The following is a 16585-nucleotide window of genomic DNA, read 5'->3' as shown; positions in this document are numbered from 1 at the left end:
CATTGGGTGTAGAGATTACTTATTTAAAAATCTTTTAAGAAAATAATTTTATAAAACATTTAAATGCACAGAGCTTTAGTCGGCTAGGCCGTACCTTGACTCATGTGTCTTTTTATAAATATTAATTATGTCCTAGAAGTGCTGCAGTGTAGACCCTTGCTGCTCAAAGTGTGATCCTCCAACGGGAGCATGCAGGTGGCATCTGGGAGCTTCTTGGAAATGCAGAATCCCAGGTACCTTTCAAACCTACTGCACCCAAACCTACGGTTAACCATTCCCAGGTGGTCTGAATGCCATTAAAATTTGAGAAGAGTTGGTGTGGAAAAGCCAAAAGCGAACAGATTATGTCACAACAAAACAAATGCTTTTAGAAGAAGTTGAGCATCCCTACATAGCACTGTAAGAGGACTTAATGCACACACCAAACTGCTGCGCCCTATATCTGTCACAGTGGTTCTCTACCTTGCTTGCATATTAGAATTACCTGGGAGCTTTTAACACATACAGGTGCCCAGGCAGCACTCTGACCAAATGAATGTAAATCAGCATTTTCCCAAGATCTCTGGGTAATTCCATCATGCAGCCCGAATTAAGAGCCTGAGACTGGCATAAACTGAGCCTTAACCAAAGAAATCCTCAGCCTCACCACAGCCAGGCACAAATATTCTTCTACTCTCCTCTGGTAGCTTCCCACACGCCCCTACTCATCCCTCTGTCTATGTTAATCCTCAGTCCTACTCTGCCCCTCCACATGGAAGGCAGCCCCATGAGTGTAGTGTCATTGGTCACGCTATCTCCAGCACCCAGCACTTCACTAGAGCTTGATAGACAATTGTTGAAGGAACAATATGGAAGCAAGAGAGAGCAACTGCCAAGCTGAATGCAAAGGAGGATGGGCATGTGAAAACACATTCTCCAAACCTGTAAGGCTCAACGATGCGAAACTTCCATGAAATATCAGCCTAGTGGGCCAGACTTCCTCTGAGATGAACAAAAGTCACCTATCATTCCAACAAGGTGGCTAGGAAACAAATGTGGACGAAGGGGGCTATGTTTTCAAACAGCAATGCCTTATGTCATAAAAGAAGTGAAACGCAAGAAATAGAAGCCCTCCTGGTAACCCAAGGATGTTCTAGTAAATCCTCCCTCGAAGCTAGGGAGCACTCTTACCAACACACCTATGCACACTCTCTATGGCAGAGTTCAGGCACTGCTGTGACTGTGTACATTTCGCAATATAGGCACAGAGACCCACACACCTCTCCCCGGCCATCAGGAACAGGACAGCAAGGCACAAGAATGCTTGGATAAAGTATTTTCCAAATGCATTTGAAAAGTTAGTTATCCAGCTAAAGCTGACGAGACTCAACTGTCATCACTAAATGCTAACTCAAGATATCCTTTGCTCAAGGGACAAGGGCAATAAAAAGAGGTTATGGATCCTAACAAGTCCTTCTTTCTTCCTCCGTTTAATTTCTGGAAACCTCTTCATCTCACAGCAGGACTTGAAGAACATAACCACAAATACTTTAGACTCCGTGAGGCCTTGGAACTCCGCTGGGCAAGCAAACAAGAGCAGCCTTTGGAAATGGGAAAAGCACGAGCAAAGAAAATAATACGGCCTCGCTTCTGTCATCTGCTAAGGCAAAATAAAGACACTGCACCATTTGGTTTTTATATTTGTGCAGCTTTTCAGAATCTTTTGCTCCATGCTCCATTTTCACCTCCACGTCCTATGCAGCTCTTGAGCGTGGCTCCTGTGGAACTGCTCTGAAGAGCATACAGTGCGTCTCTGGAGTAAGCAGCGTTAACCTCACAACTGCTTAAACTGGCATCCAACAAGAAGGTTATGTCAACACTCTTCTCTCTGTAGGTCTTCGGCACAGGAACTCCTCACTCGACCTGCTAAGAGGCCACCACACCGCAGCCCCCAGGCCAGTCTGGCAAGACGGGAGACGCAAGCGTGCCCGCACCCCAGCTGTGCAGACACCTCACCTCCTAACTCAGCCCTGCCCTGACTTCCCTGCCAACTGTCACTTTCTGTTTCCTTCCCCGCCCTGGTAAAAATAACTTCCTCTTCCAGTGTCTAAATCTGTACGTGACTTTACACACATTTTCTGGCACATCATTGGATGAATTTTGACACTAAAGCAGAATGAAATCGCAAGAAATCTGCAATCATATTTCTGTAGAACTCCAACCAGATGAGTCAGTTCCACTTGTTTTCCCAGATATTGAGAAAATACTCCCAGGCAAGATGCTGCATTCTAAGTGGGCGACGTCAGTTCCTTCTGCCTCTGCTTCTTACAGACTCAGCAAAGCCCCGGTGATGGAGGGAGGCGGAGCAGGGTGCAGGGCGCTATTGGGTGTTAACTGTGTGTGGTTCGCTGGCTGCGGTTCCGAGTGGGGACCAGGGTGTCTCAGGGAGCAGACCATCCAGCACAAATATGACACCCAGACCTCTGTACTTAGGGCCTGAGTCGGAGCTTCCGAGAGCTGCCCCGGGCCCCACCTGCCTATCAGAGACGTGCATCAGAACGGTGATGGATGTGGCAGTCATTCTCCAAAGAAGGCGGGTTAGAAGAGAGACACTTCTGATAGTGACTCCTCTCCACAAAGCAGGCTCACCAGCAGAGGGAACTGGAAGTGTCTGTCCTCAGTTCTACGGGCCAGTAAAGGTCCACAGAGGCAAGTGGTTAAGGTACACGAGATCATTCAGTCTTCTCATATGCTTCCTGGCCAGTTGTGTTTCCTCTTCTGTGAACTGCCAGCTCATGTTCTTTGCCTGTTTATCTCATTAATTTTCTTTTTTACTGATTTATTGAACATTCAAATAGCTGCATATTAATCCCATTTTCTAAAGAAACACCTGTCCCCGGTCTGGGTCTTTTGCCTTGTCTATGGGGTGCCGTTGTTCAGAAGGTTCTACTTTTATGGTTGTGTTTTCCTTTTGCTGTTTGTGCTTTCTATGTGTGAAAGTGACTTTAGATGACGAACTACTGGGATCTACATCTATTTTTCTGGACAATATTTATGTGGGGGGCGGGTATGACAGTCATCTTCATATCTTTTATCCTCTGAAAGATGATATAGTCCAATAGACTGTTCTGTATAACTTCCAGAAGAAGTAGCAGAAGCAGATGGAAGCTACACGGAAGTAGCTCACCACACCATAAAGAACTCCCTCTGCCGCTGGAGCTGTCCACAGTGGAAGGGGAGAGGTTGTGAGACTCTCCTCTGAACAATAGAGCTTTCTTATTCCTACTTGTTTTCCTTCTTTCTTCTGATCACATTGTTAGACTCTGAATTCTGGAAAGACACTCTGCTTTCTCTCTCTCTTTCTCTCTCTCTCTCTCTCTCTTCTTTTGCTCTGCCTTCCTAGGGACATTCTGTTTCCCACAATTTCAGGAACAAGATTCTCCCATTATTGTCCAGGCAGACCGTGGCAAATTGGTGATGTCGGGGCAGTGCTGCCAATTTTAATGAGACAAAGCAATGAAAGCAACAAACAAAAAAAAATATGATTAAGACTTTGAAAAGAATGGCCTAAAAAGTTTTCGCATATTGTACTTGCCTTAATCACTTGACTCCTACAATCTTTTAAATAAGCATTTGCTCCCAAAGGAAATAGCCTTACAGTTTTAGTTGCTACAGTTAAGTGGCTTCTTACAACAAATGATTTTAAGAGTAGGTACGGTGCCTGGGTGGTTCAGTCAGTTAAGCATCACTCTTGATTTCCACTCAGGTCATGATCTCCCGGTCACCCCACACTGGGCTCTGCGCTCAGCATGGAATCTGCTTGTCCCTCTCCCTCTGCTCCTTCAGCCATGTGCACATGTGCATGTGCACGTTTTCTCTATAAATAGATAGGTAGATGGATCAATAAATAAATACCTTTAAAAAAAATAGGCAGGACCTTGGTAAACACCTAAATCAGTGATTCTAAAAATCTCCTAGAGAATCTCTCTAGAGAACCCCAAATCCACACTTATTCTCCCATTCCTGGCCACTGGGACACAGTCCTAGACTGATCATCAAGACCATATGGAAACATTGCTGCTGATGGGGGTCTTAAAAGGAAAAACAATGGAGAATCATGGACCTAATCAAACATCTTCATTTTAGAGGTAAAGAAACCTAAGTCTAAGAGGCTCGTGTGACTTAAGAGCACTGACCACCGCAGTATTTGGGAACCCTTACAGAACCACGTCCTGTACCCCTCACAGCAACCCCCATAGTTTTGCTTCTGATTCTCCAGGGCAGAAGGCATTCATGTCAAACAGCCCTCGTGTTAAAGCAGGAAGCTCTGCACAGGAATTGCAAGGTCATGGTTTTGCTAAACAAAAATTTAACTTTCTATTAAATAATGTAAAATCACATTTGCTTTCAACTTCTCAAGGACTTGAGTGACCAGCTAAGGCAGATAGTAATGTCCTGTGGCTCTCACATGCACCAGCATCCAAGGCAGGGCAAGTCAAGATAACTCGAAGAAACGGAATATGCAGAACAGAGGCAGGTTCACAAATCTCTGGGCAAAGACATGATCCATGACTCGGGTCCACTGTTCTAGCTCTGACCTCCAATAGACAGGAAGCAGGAACCAGAAAAAAGCAAGTGGTCATACTACTGAGCATGGTAGTTCCATCTTAAGTGGGAGGAGTTCTCACAGCTGTCACAGTGTCTGCCTGGTATTCTGATGGCTTGAAAGGGCATGAGTTACAGATCACTAATCCAGTCCTCGAACAGCAGGCCATCCCAGAGCATAAGCTGTACCATGCCCCCTCTGCCCAACTATCTTTATTTTATGAATGCGGGGGAAAAGGTGTGGATAAATTCAAAACAGAGCAAACCAGGCTGTGTGCAGAATGTGTTCTTTCCAAACTGTTTCCAGGAAGCAAAAGAGAAGCTGGAAGGTTGGTGTGTGCATTATTAATGGGGCAAATGACTGGAACTTGTCAGCTGTTGAAGAGCCTTCACCAATCTGAGGGTGAGGTGACAAGATAAGCCCCAAGGATACTAGTTTAGTACATTCATATTTCTTGATTAGATTGGTGCTTTCTATTGGAAGCCAAGCCAGGAGGGGGTCTGCACATTCCACCAGGATTTGTGTTTGTATGAGTGTGTGCTCCTGGTGCATGGATGTTTATGTGCCAGAAGAAAAGGGAGCCTAAGAGAAGCAAAGGACAAAGTGAGAAAATTGACATTTGTTGAATATGAATGCCAGGCCTTGGGTTAGGTAAGTATCCTACAAAATAGCACTTACCAATCTCATCATATAGATCAAAATACCTGAGGTTCAGAGAAGTTAAGAAAATTGCCCAAGTTCTCCCAGCTGATAAGTAGTAGCACAGTGATTCACATCAAAATCTCTGCTCTCAAACCTCTATTCTTTTTAACACCTGATGCTTTTGGACCATAGGTCTTCCATGAATATTTGCTGAATGATTGAACAAAAGAATTTATATGTTTCCGAAAACTTCCATTTCTACTTTCATCAAGACTGTGAAAGTCACACTCACTGAGCTAGGAAAAAAAAAAAAAAAACAATGTTTCCAGAAATGTAGTACAGTTAAATGTAAATAATTACTTAAATCATTTAGCAATGAGTGAACTAAGAACTGCTTAATCAAAGCCATGACATAGATTATTTTAATACCTTTTGTCAAACAAGGGTCAATGGGTTTGTGCACTGAGCCCTAATTTTATAGCTTCTCATTTTGCCATTCTAGGTTTAAATCCATTTGATCACTACTTCAAAAACCATATCATCTTTTGGTCTCACATCCTTAAAGACAAAAAGTCATGCTGGAAATGGACTAGCTAATTTAACACAAATTGCTAGATAAGGAAGACACTGGCTTAGGGAAATAAACTATCTGCAAACTCCCAAAACAACTGGCCGGGGTTTGGGAAAATGACAAAAAACAGGAGGTCTGCGTTCTAGTTATAAACAGCCAAAGCGGGGCACCTGGGTGGCTCAGTGGTTGAGCGTCTGCCTTTAGCTCAAGTCACGAGCCAGAGGTCCTGAGATTGAGTTTTGCTTCAGGCTCCCTGCAGGGAGCCTGCTTCTCCCTCTGCCTATGTCTCTGCCTCTCTCTGGGTGTCTCTCATGAATAAATAAATAAATAAAATCTTTTTAAAAATAAAATAAACAGGGATCCCTGGGTGGCGCAGCGGTTTAGCGCCTGCCTTTGGCCCAGGGCGCGATCCTGGAGACTCGGAATCGAATCCCACGTCGGGCTCCCGGTGCATGGAGCCTGCTTCTCCCTCTGCCTATGTCTCTGCCTCTCTCTCTCTCCCTCTCTCTCTCTCTCTGTGTGACTATCATAAATAAATAAATAAAATAAATAAAAATAAAATAAAATAAAATAAACAGCCAAAGCTTTAGATCCATCTCAGGTATTCTTAATTACAGGGAGAGGGACGCCTGGGTAGCTCAGCAGTTGAGCGTCTGCCTTTGGCTCAGGGCGTGATCCCGGAGTCAGGGATCAAGTCCCACATTGGTCTCCCTGCAAGGGGTCTGCTTCTCCCTCTGCCTGTGTCTCTGCCTCTCTCTCCCTGTATCTCTCATGAATAAATAAATAAAATCTCTTTTAAAAATTACAGGGAGAACTCCATAAATGTAATTCCAAATCTCCAGAGGTAAGAGGTGGACAATTAAACCCCTTGCACAGAGGAAATCTTTACAGAACTCTATGTCATAGTAGCTTTACTATCTTTGCTTGGAGCCTATGCTTTCAACAACCAGGAAGAGACAGGCCATAGACATCACCTGAGCATAGGTCTTTCCTGGCACTCTTCTTCTCCATGTTCTCTACTTAAAATACAGACCAAACAAAGCAGGATGTAGAACCCTCACAAAGAACAGTCTGCTTAGCAAATATATTGAATCAACAGTTCCTGAGGGCCTGTGCAGAGCACCCAGGAGGGGTGTCAGAGTAGAGATGGATGGTGCTGAATGAAGAAGCTTCCTCCTTTCAAGGAGTTTGCCCACAAACTATCACACTACAAAGTAGACTATCACAACTTCAGACATGATCATGAACCAATTCCAGGAGTTCAGAGATCATCCATCATTGGAATTTGAGCTTCCTAAACCATCAGCAGAGAGGCCATAGCGGAAGCATAGTCATATAACAAGAGACAAGAAAAATGAGCCAGCGGCTATCTTTGGGAAATGACAGAAACTGACACAGACCCTGAGTCAGTCAGACCCAGAGGTGCAGCATACCCTCAACACTAAACAGCTATCTGGCTCCCAGGTCATTTTCAATATGAGAGTAGTGCAAATTATTCAAATTGAGCCTCTCCCAAGCAGCATAGAATTGACTGTATCTATCTTAAAGCTTCTCATTTTGAAAATACATATATTTAGGGTACCTGGGTGGCTCAGTTGGTTAAGCGTCTGTCCTCGACTCAGCTCATGGTCCCAGTGTCCTGGGATCGAGTCCCACTTCAGGCTCCCTGCTCATGCGGCAGGGGGGAAGGGTCTGCTTCTCCCTCTGCTCCTCTCCCCCAATTGTGCTCATGCTCTCTCAGATAATACATATATTTAAAACATGCTAAATATGTCTAATACTTTTTGAAAAACAACTAATATTTCTTTCTAAAATTCATGTTAATTTACTAAAGAGAAACAAATACACATAATATTGTTGTGTATATTTGTTCTGTATGTTATACCACAATGTGAATTTAAAAAATGAATTGCATATGAATTCTGATTTTATGAGAATACTCAAGATATCCTTGGTGACTGACCCTGTATTACCTTGTTAAGCAACATGATGTACCCAAATGTTTTCCCCTGCTGAGTTCATAGCTCCATTCTAGTGAGCAAAAACAGGACAAAAATACTCACATAAATTGTACTATAACCTGCTGTTTAAAACTAGCTACACTCGGGATCCCTGGGTGGCGCAGCGGTTTAGCACCTGCCTTTGGCCCAGGGCACGATCCTGGAGACCCGGGATCAAATCCCATGTCGGGCTCCCTGCATGGAGCCTGCTTCTCCCTCTGCCTATGTCTCTGCCCCTCTCTCTCTCTCTCTCTCTCTCTCTGTGACTATCATGAATAAATAAATAAAATCTTTAAAAAATAAAACTAGCTACACTCATATTTCACATATAAGTCACAGTAATCTTTATGAAATCTATAAAATGGGTTAGTGCTAGCTATACATGAAGTTTCATACATGAGAGCTAAATGTAGATAACCAAAAGGTTTCCTACTCAAAGTGATCCATAACTGCAAACAAGACTCCCAAGGTTCTTTTGAAGAGATCCTTCTTTTTGGTTAATTGTTAGGAATTTATTTAGAATTTACTATATACCCAGATTCTGTACTTAGCACTTTGAAAGTGACTAAAGTATGAAACTAAGGTGTCCCTTTAGAAGGTGCACACCTATAATATAGAGAACAATACATAACATATTGTGTTTCAGCCAATACCATCTTTTGCAACTTCAAAATAAGCAGCAAAATCATGTAACAGGGGGGTGTCTGGGTGGTTCACTTGGTTAAGCATCTGCCTTTGGCTGGGGTCATGATCCCAGAGTCTCAGATCATGCCCCACAATAGGCTCCCCGCTGAGCAGGAAGCCTGCTTCTCCCTCTCCTCTCCACTCATGCTCTATCATTATCTCTGTCACTATCTCAAATAAATAAATGAAATCTTTAAAAAAAAAAAAAACCCACAAATCTGACAAGGATCTAGTATCCAGAATACATAAAGAACCCTTAAAATTAAAACACACACACACACACACACAACCCAATTCAAAAATGGGCCAAGTAGGTGCCTGGGTGGTACAGTCAGTTGAGCAGCCTACTCTTGGTTTTGGCTCAGGCCATATCTCAGGATCATGAGATCAAGCCCCGCAGTGGGCTCCGTGCTCAGGGTGGAGTCTGTTTGAGATTTTCTCTCTCTCTCTCTCTCTGCCCCTCTCCCCTGCACTCGCTCTCTCTAAAATAAATAAATAAATCTTTTTTAAAAATGGGCAAAGGATGTGAATAGACATTTTTCCAAAGAAGACATACAAATGACCAATAAGCAAATGAAAAGACGTTCAACATCACTCATCATTAGTGAAATGCAAAACAAAACCACAACAAAATACCACTTCACACCCACTGGAATGGGGGTAATCAAAGTAATGAAAAATGACAAGTGTTGGTGAAGATGTAGAGAAACTGGAACTCTCATATGTTGCTGTTGGGGATGTTCAACGGTGCGGCCACTATGAAAAACATCTTGGCGGTTCCTCAATAAATTAAACATAGAATTACCATATGACTTAGCAATCCACTTCTAAGTATATATCCCAAGGAACAGTAAATAGGTATTCAAACAAAAACTTGCCCACAAAAGTTCACAGAAGCACCATGCATAATAGCCAAAAGACAGAAACAACCCAAGTGCTCATCAACACATGAATGGACAAACAAAATGCAGTATATCCTGTGGAATATTATCCAGTTATTAAAAGGAATGAAGTAGGGATACATGCAACAACATAAATGAACCATGACAACAATATGCCAAGTGAAAGCAGCCAGTCACAAAAGACCACATATCATACAGCTTCATTTCTAGGAGATGTCCAGCATAGCAAATCTATAGAGACAGAACATAGATTAGAATTGACTTAGGGCTGAGGAGATGGAGGAATAAGGGGGTGACAGCCAAAGGGTATGGGCTTCCTCTCTGTGCTGATGAAAATGCTCTAAAATCCACAATAGCAATGGTTGCACTTGTCTATGAATACACTGAAAACTATTAAACTATTAAAAGCTTTAAACGGGTGAACTGTATGGTTTTTTAAATTATATCTCAACAAAACTGTTTTAAAAATTAATAGCAATACCGAAATGTGCTTCATTTGGACTTTTCTCACCCAAAAGTTGCTACATGTGTTTGATTTTTGCAAATAAGAGTTTTTGTTGGAATATCCATGTTTCTGTCTCCATTTCTAATAAATGAAAGGGTTTACAGCTACCACTGCTTAAAGCTGAGTTTCTATAACAAAAATCAATATGGTAAGACAACATTTATTTGTGGTCAAATCATACATCTTGCAAAACAAAAAGAAAAGCAAAGAGAGCAAGTGATAACTTCTAACAATTCAAGCAGCCACAGGCTGTCAAATAAGATGTCTTTTCATTGTCCATCACTGCTCTCCATCAGGACAGCTGCAGGGCAAGCTACAGTATCTGCTCCTGAACTTCTCTCAAGGGAAGCAAAAGATACTATTTCTTCTGGGACCCAACAAGCTTGACCACTTTCGTTCTGGTTTCTCAAACACAAAGCCAACTAGTGTTTTAAACCTGGATTGATGACAGGGAATTTGAGGAAAGACAGTATCCAGATAATACATATTTATATGTACTTTTAAACAATTCATACTGAGACTAGTCTACATCAGAAATAGTTTACAAAGCAGAGTGCTTTTCACCATTCATGCCATGTGTTTACAGAACAGTCTGCCGTAGCTGAATTCCATCTTGTGTCCTTCGTCTAATACCAGTGCTACTGTGTCCGGGGCCAACCCTCTAAGACACATTTGCAGCTATGGACAAGAATGCCATTTTCTTTTTATGTCAACAATTTCTATTGATCACATCATATTTAATGCATTCATTTCCTAGATTGCTGTCTGGGGCCCAGAGCACTATATATAAACCATGCCTGATGTGCAGAAGCAAAATTAAATTTGACTTTTAAGGTTGAAAGAAATGATTTTGTAACGGATCTGGATCTCTATTTTCACTTTTTCCTTTATATTCATTTAAACCTGGGGAATTTCAAATTCTATAAAGTTCCATCTCTTTCTCTCTCATTTCTTGACTCAAAACTGCCATGCTCATGTAGAGTATATAAAGAATGGCAATTCTGAAAACTGAAATAGAAGTAGTGTATCTCTATTGAAAGTAGTATAATTTAAAAATGGAAAGGAAAGCATGTCAATTTGAGATCGACCCAAAAAATTTAGTTCCCATAAAGGCTAAATCACATATCTAAGGCTTGATGATAAATCATTAGAGTTTGCCGGTTGTATAAGATCTGTAGTAAGCCATCTGGTGCATTCAGTTTACATCAGGGTAACGAGTGTTATTCCAAGTTTCTGATATTTCCACAGCTCATAAGTAATGAGACTACTGGCAGAGGCTGTATCATAACCTAATTTCTGGGGGAGATTTTACTTGATTTTTATTTGCTTTCCATAGCAAATCAAAGTCTGAATGCCACTTCAAAAAAAGCAAATAATTTCACCGAATTGGAAAAACTATAGTCCCCAAGCTTAGGGATAGGCATTTGCCAAACCCATGCATTTTACCCCACGTATGCTCCTGTTCTTCCTCTACCCATTTCAAGGAGGGAAAAATCAAGACCACAGTTATTCCTGCATAATCCACCCCGCTCCCAATTTACTTTGCTTTTTTTCAGATCTGTTGCAACAGAAAGTATCTTTAAGGAGAATAGACTCTGCCCATTCCCAAACAAACTAGGAAAGAACTCTTTGACCCAGCTTCTATGGGAAGAGAAAGCATCATTACTGCCTCCTTTCCCTTTCTTTCCCTACTATTCCTTCTGGTTGCCAACTCCACCCCATTCCACGGATCTCCTAACCTCAGAGAGTCTAAAGCCAGCTGGAGTTGCAGCTGTTGGCTGGTCCTTCCCTTGAAACAATGGGACTTAAACAGCAAAGCAGATGCATTTTTAAGAGTTGCAATGTAAAAGATGAAACCATGTACATCACCTTTAAAATACTTGCTGAATCTCCTCTCTCTCATCTCCTTTCTTTTGCTCAACTGTGTAAGAGGCATCCTGACAGTAAAGCTTTACTCTGGAACCATGGTTCTCGAACCTCAGCCTGCAATAGCGTCACCTGGAAGACTTGCTAAAATACAGATTGCTGAGACCTAGGCCCTTCATTCAGTTGGTCTGGAGTGAGCCCTGAGAATCTGCATTCATAACAAGTTTCCCAGATGGTGATGATGCCGCAGGTCCAGGGACCACAAACTGAAAACTACCAGCCTCAACAAAGAACAAATTGCTAAGGGAATAACAGAAAGATCAGGAATTTCAGATCATAATTGACATCACCTCCAGTTGAGTGGTTCTGGGAGAGATGAGCGTGCCTGTACCCAGAGATAAAAACAGGAAGGTGGAGTTAAGAGGAGACCAGCTAGGGGCACCTGGATGGCTCAGTCAGTTAAGCGTCTGCCTCTGGCTTAGGTCATGATCCCAGAGTCCTGGGATCAAGCCCCACTGGTCAGGCTCCCTCACTGTCGGGCTCCCAGCTCTGGAGGGGAAACTGCTTCTCCCCCTCCATTTGCCTGCCACTCACTCTGCTTGTGCTCTCTCTTTATGTCAAATAAATAAATAAAATCTTAAAAAAAGAGAGAGAGACCAGCTGCTTGACTTCTTTCCCTTCTCTGCTGGCACCTTAAGATACTCAGAAAAAAAGTATCAAAGAAAGTGAACTTATGCAAATAAATGATTATTTTTAGCCAGTCAGCTCTTTATATTGCCCTTGCATCTTGGCTGCTGGTAGGGTTATACAGGAGGTGCCTGAATCAGACAGATTTGGGTTCAAGTCTTGCCTTACTTGCTGTGTGTCCCTCAGCAAGTCTGTGAATCTCTGTGTTCTCATTTCTCCCACATCAAAAATGGGAACAACAGGGACGCCTGGGTGGCTCAGAAGTTTAGAGCCTGCCTTTGGCCCAGGGCGTGAACCTGGAGTCCTGGGATCAAGTCCCACACTGGGCTCCCTGCATGGAGCCTGCTTCTCCCTCTGCCTGTGTCTCTGCTTCTCTCTGTGTGTCTCTCATTAATAAATAAATAAAATCTTTAAAAAAAAATGGGAACAACAATCGAACCTACCCGTAAGATTGCTATGTGGATACAATTTCATTCTGCATGTGCATTTACTAGAACACAACAATACATGTTATCATTTATCATGAATGGTCATATCTCCTGGCTTTACTGTGAGAATATTCAATATGTTAACTATCAAACGACTTATTTGATAAAATAGGTTCGATTATTTTTGCCATAAATATCAAGCACCTACTGTGTGTCAGGTGTATAATATTATATAAGCATATTAAAATAATATCCAGTCAAGAAAATTTTTTGCTATAAATATTATTTTGATTTGGAAAATGTTGACTTTAGATAAACTTATATTTAAGAAAAATGCTTGCCTCTAAAATTGGATAACTCAGGAAATTGAGAGGATATGTTTACTAACCACAAATTTTGTTTTGACAGACACTAAAATAATAGAATGAAGGAAACAAGAGGTAAGTATTCTGCAGATACCTTGGCCTTATATTATTAAGGGCATATTTTAGACCCTCTTAAAGACCACAAGCGCACTTTTCCCCAAAATCATTATATTTGTGTAACAAAACAACAGGGAACAAATTTGGCCAAGGTGTCCTATTTCCAGTTCACAGTGATGTCATTTTTTTTAAACCCATCATGTCAGTCAGAAACTTAATGATGAGTTAGTAACAGGAGCAGTGCTCAATCCATCAGGTTTTCCCAGTTCCCCTGAGGGAATTCACGCTTCTACCACCTGCGCCCCCAAATTCATCAGGCCTCTTTTTTTGAAGTATAGAATGAAAGCACTCGATTCTGGGGGCAATACACTTTTGGGTCAATTTTCAAAAGGTTAACATGCTAGCTACTGCAGTGTCTTGATCTCACCCTCAGTAGGGCCCTTGTTCTTTCCTCTCAGGCTTTCCTGCCCACAAGAAGGGATCAGAAAACAGGATTTCAGGAGCTGGGTGGAGATCTGAGATATAACCTCGTCCAGCCCCTAACTTTACTAGTGAAAAGCTAAGGCCAAGGACGTCTGACTGCCCTGCCTAAAGCCAAGTGCTCTTGAGGACACTAGATACAGATACCCTCATTCCTCATCCACTGTTTTCCCTGCGCCCCACCAGCCTCCAGATTTTAAGGGGAATTCCAACAAAGAATTTATCAGATTTTATAGACCTCTGGGCTTCAAAAACACTTCCCAATGCCAATTAACAGTGACTGTTGCTGACTGTCAAAAAAAAAAAAAGTTGGCTTTGTAACTCTAGCAGGTGTCTCCGAACCAACCTATTTTGGACACTCCAAAATACAGAACTCAGGGAAAGAACTGATTTGACTCCCTAATAAACGTGCATATTATCCCAAACCCTCTTAAGAAACCTGATGCTAAGGATTGTACTTTGGAAATATGCAAATACCTTGGACAATATTCTCCTTTAATCTCCCCTTAAAACATCGGACAAAAGCCATAGTTCTCCAAAGTTTCTGCTGAAATGGAAGCACACCTTTGAAAATCTCAGCTTCTCTACAGGGAAAGGACATCATTTTATCTGCGTTTATATTTCAAAAAGCTCCAGGACTTTTGTCACTTTGCTGAGGTGGTTGGTTTGTTGTTGTTATGTTGTTTTTTGTTTTGTTTTGTTTTTTTCCTTCGAAAACGGCCTGCGATCTAGACCTGTGGCTTCTGCGACTAGGGGACTTTTGAGGTTAAGTGTGGCAGCTCCAGCCGCCCGGAGCCTTTTGGCCCGAGACGGTCCAGCGCTTGAGAGGCTCCCCTTCGCCGCCCGCTCGCGTCGGGCAGATGCCGGATGTCGGCCCGGGGGCTCGGGGTCACCCCCTGGACATTCATTCGCAAGCCGCCGGCGCCTCCGCAGCCTCCCGCGCCCGCACGACCTGCTCTGGCCACGACGCGCCGGGGACTCGCAGCCTCGCTCGGCCCGGCGCGCGCCAGCCGCGGACCCGGGACCTGGGCGTGCGCTCGCCGGCCCCCGCGCCCAGCTGCGGGGCGCGCCCTCTCTGCAGCCGCTCTTCCCTCCCCGTGCGACCCCTTCCCCCCACACAGGCGGCCTCGCGTCTAAGAAACCAACCATAAGCCCCCCACACTCCCCAAAAAAGTTCTGACTTGAGACACACGCAGCGCAGAGGATCTTCGGGTCAAAGCAGGCGACACCGCCGGCCCCGCGCCCCCCGGCCCCCCGGCGCAGCCGCGCCCCGCGCCCCCCTCGCTGCCGCGGAAGCCAAGCCGGCCCAGGTCAGCAAAGGGCCCCAAGGCTGCCCCTGGGCCACCGAGGCGGCGAGCGGCGGGGCGGACGAGCCAACCGCCCCCCCGCGCCCCGCACGACCCCGGGCGCTCACGAGACGGGACTGCGGCCGCCGGCAGAGCCCCGGGGGGGGCGGGGGAGAAAGCACGCGCTGTACACGCCCACGCCCACGAGCACACACGCCCGCCCCCCGCCCCGAGCGGGCGGCGGAGGCGCGGGAGGTCCGCGGCGCCGCGCCCGGGTACCTGCCCCGCACCCGCCCCGGCAGCGCCTCCCCCCGGCCCGCCGCCCGGGTCGCACCTGGGAGCCTCGGGGCGCGGCGGCGGCCGCGGAGCCACAAGTCCCCGGCGCGCCCCTCTCGCCCCGCACGAGCTGGCGCGGCCCGCGCCGCCCTCGCCCGCCCCCCTCCTTACCCAGATACTGCCGCAGGTCGAGCAGGAAGCGAGGGGGTCCCCCGCTGAGCTGATAGAAGAGGGAACCCAGGCAGAAGACCAGCAGGACGGCCATGCAGAAGCCGTAGTCCCGGAGGGAGAAGCGCAGGAAAGGCAGCAGAGAGACCCGGCGCTTCCAGCCGCCCAGGCCCGGAGGGGCGCCCCCCAGAGGGGCCCCATGGGGCCAGGGATCCGCGCCGCCCCCGGGATGCTGCTGCTGCTTCTTCTTCATCGCCTGCTCCGCCGCCTCGCACAGCCTGCCCGAGCCGGGAAGGGGTCACCCATCCGCCTGCGAGGAGGAGAGCCCGGCCGGCCGGCTGCACATGGGCAGGGCCGCGCGGAGGGCAGCGGGTGGGGGCGGGGAGGGGCCGAAGTTGCCGGGCTCAGGAGACTTTCCTCGGCATGGTCCCCGCCGCCGCGGCCCGAGCGGCCGAGGTGCCGGCCCCGGCTCGGCCCGCGCCCGCGCCCGCGCCCGCGCCCGCTAGCGCCCCCGCGCCCCGCGCCCCGCCGCGCCCCGCCGCGCCCCGGGCTCGCTCGCGGCCGCCGGGGCTCGCCTCCAGCGCCAGCGCGGACCCCCGGCTTTGTGTCCGTCGGTCTCGGCGCGTTTTGTCCCGATTCAGACTCCTCTAAAAGACGGCAGGGAGGAACAGGAGGCGGACACCACCCCCTCGCTCCACCTCCTTGACAGGGGTTTGCCTCCTCTCCTCCCCTTCCCCTCTCCGGCTCTCCGCAGCCCTCTCTCCTCCCTCGGCCCTCCCTCTCGGCGCGCGGGTCTCCGGGTTTCTCCCGGGTGTCACGTTACTGCCTCTGACCGGGGGGCGGGGGGGGCGGCGATTATTCACAACTAGGAAGAAAGTTTCTGGGTGTTTTTCTCCTTCCCCCTTTCTCTGCAATCTGGCCTCAGTTTCTGCGCCACCAGCGACCTCTTGGGGGCCCCGCTGACTTCCCTCTCGTAAACAGTCCCCGGCAGGAAGAAGCACAACTTCTACTCTCTCTATATTATATATATATTATATACATATACATGTACTTTTTTTTTTTCATTTCAGAAACTTGATTCTC

The 16585-nt window shown here is 45.8% G+C and overlaps 1 protein-coding gene across 2 annotated transcripts in view; it reads right to left on the bottom strand.

Moving 5' to 3' along the window:
- The window catches only part of UST (uronyl 2-sulfotransferase), a 291838-nt gene extending 275859 nt beyond the window's left edge, over window positions 1–15979 (bottom strand). Inside the window, exon 1 of one of the 2 annotated variants that reach the window (XM_072827353.1) lies at window positions 15506–15979. In XM_072827353.1, coding sequence (XP_072683454.1) covers window positions 15506–15755 — 250 coding nt within the window. In that variant the 5' untranslated portion in view covers window positions 15756–15979. The remainder of the gene's footprint in view (window positions 1–15505) is intronic. The other variant, XM_072827364.1, reaches the window with a different exon arrangement.
- Window positions 15980–16585: the final 606 nt, after the last annotated feature.

This window comes from Canis lupus, chromosome 1 (assembly GCF_048164855.1).
Source record: "Canis lupus baileyi chromosome 1, mCanLup2.hap1, whole genome shotgun sequence".
In the NCBI taxonomy this organism is placed as follows: domain Eukaryota; kingdom Metazoa; phylum Chordata; class Mammalia; order Carnivora; family Canidae; genus Canis; species Canis lupus.
This window is presented reverse-complemented; position numbering and strand designations above follow the sequence as displayed.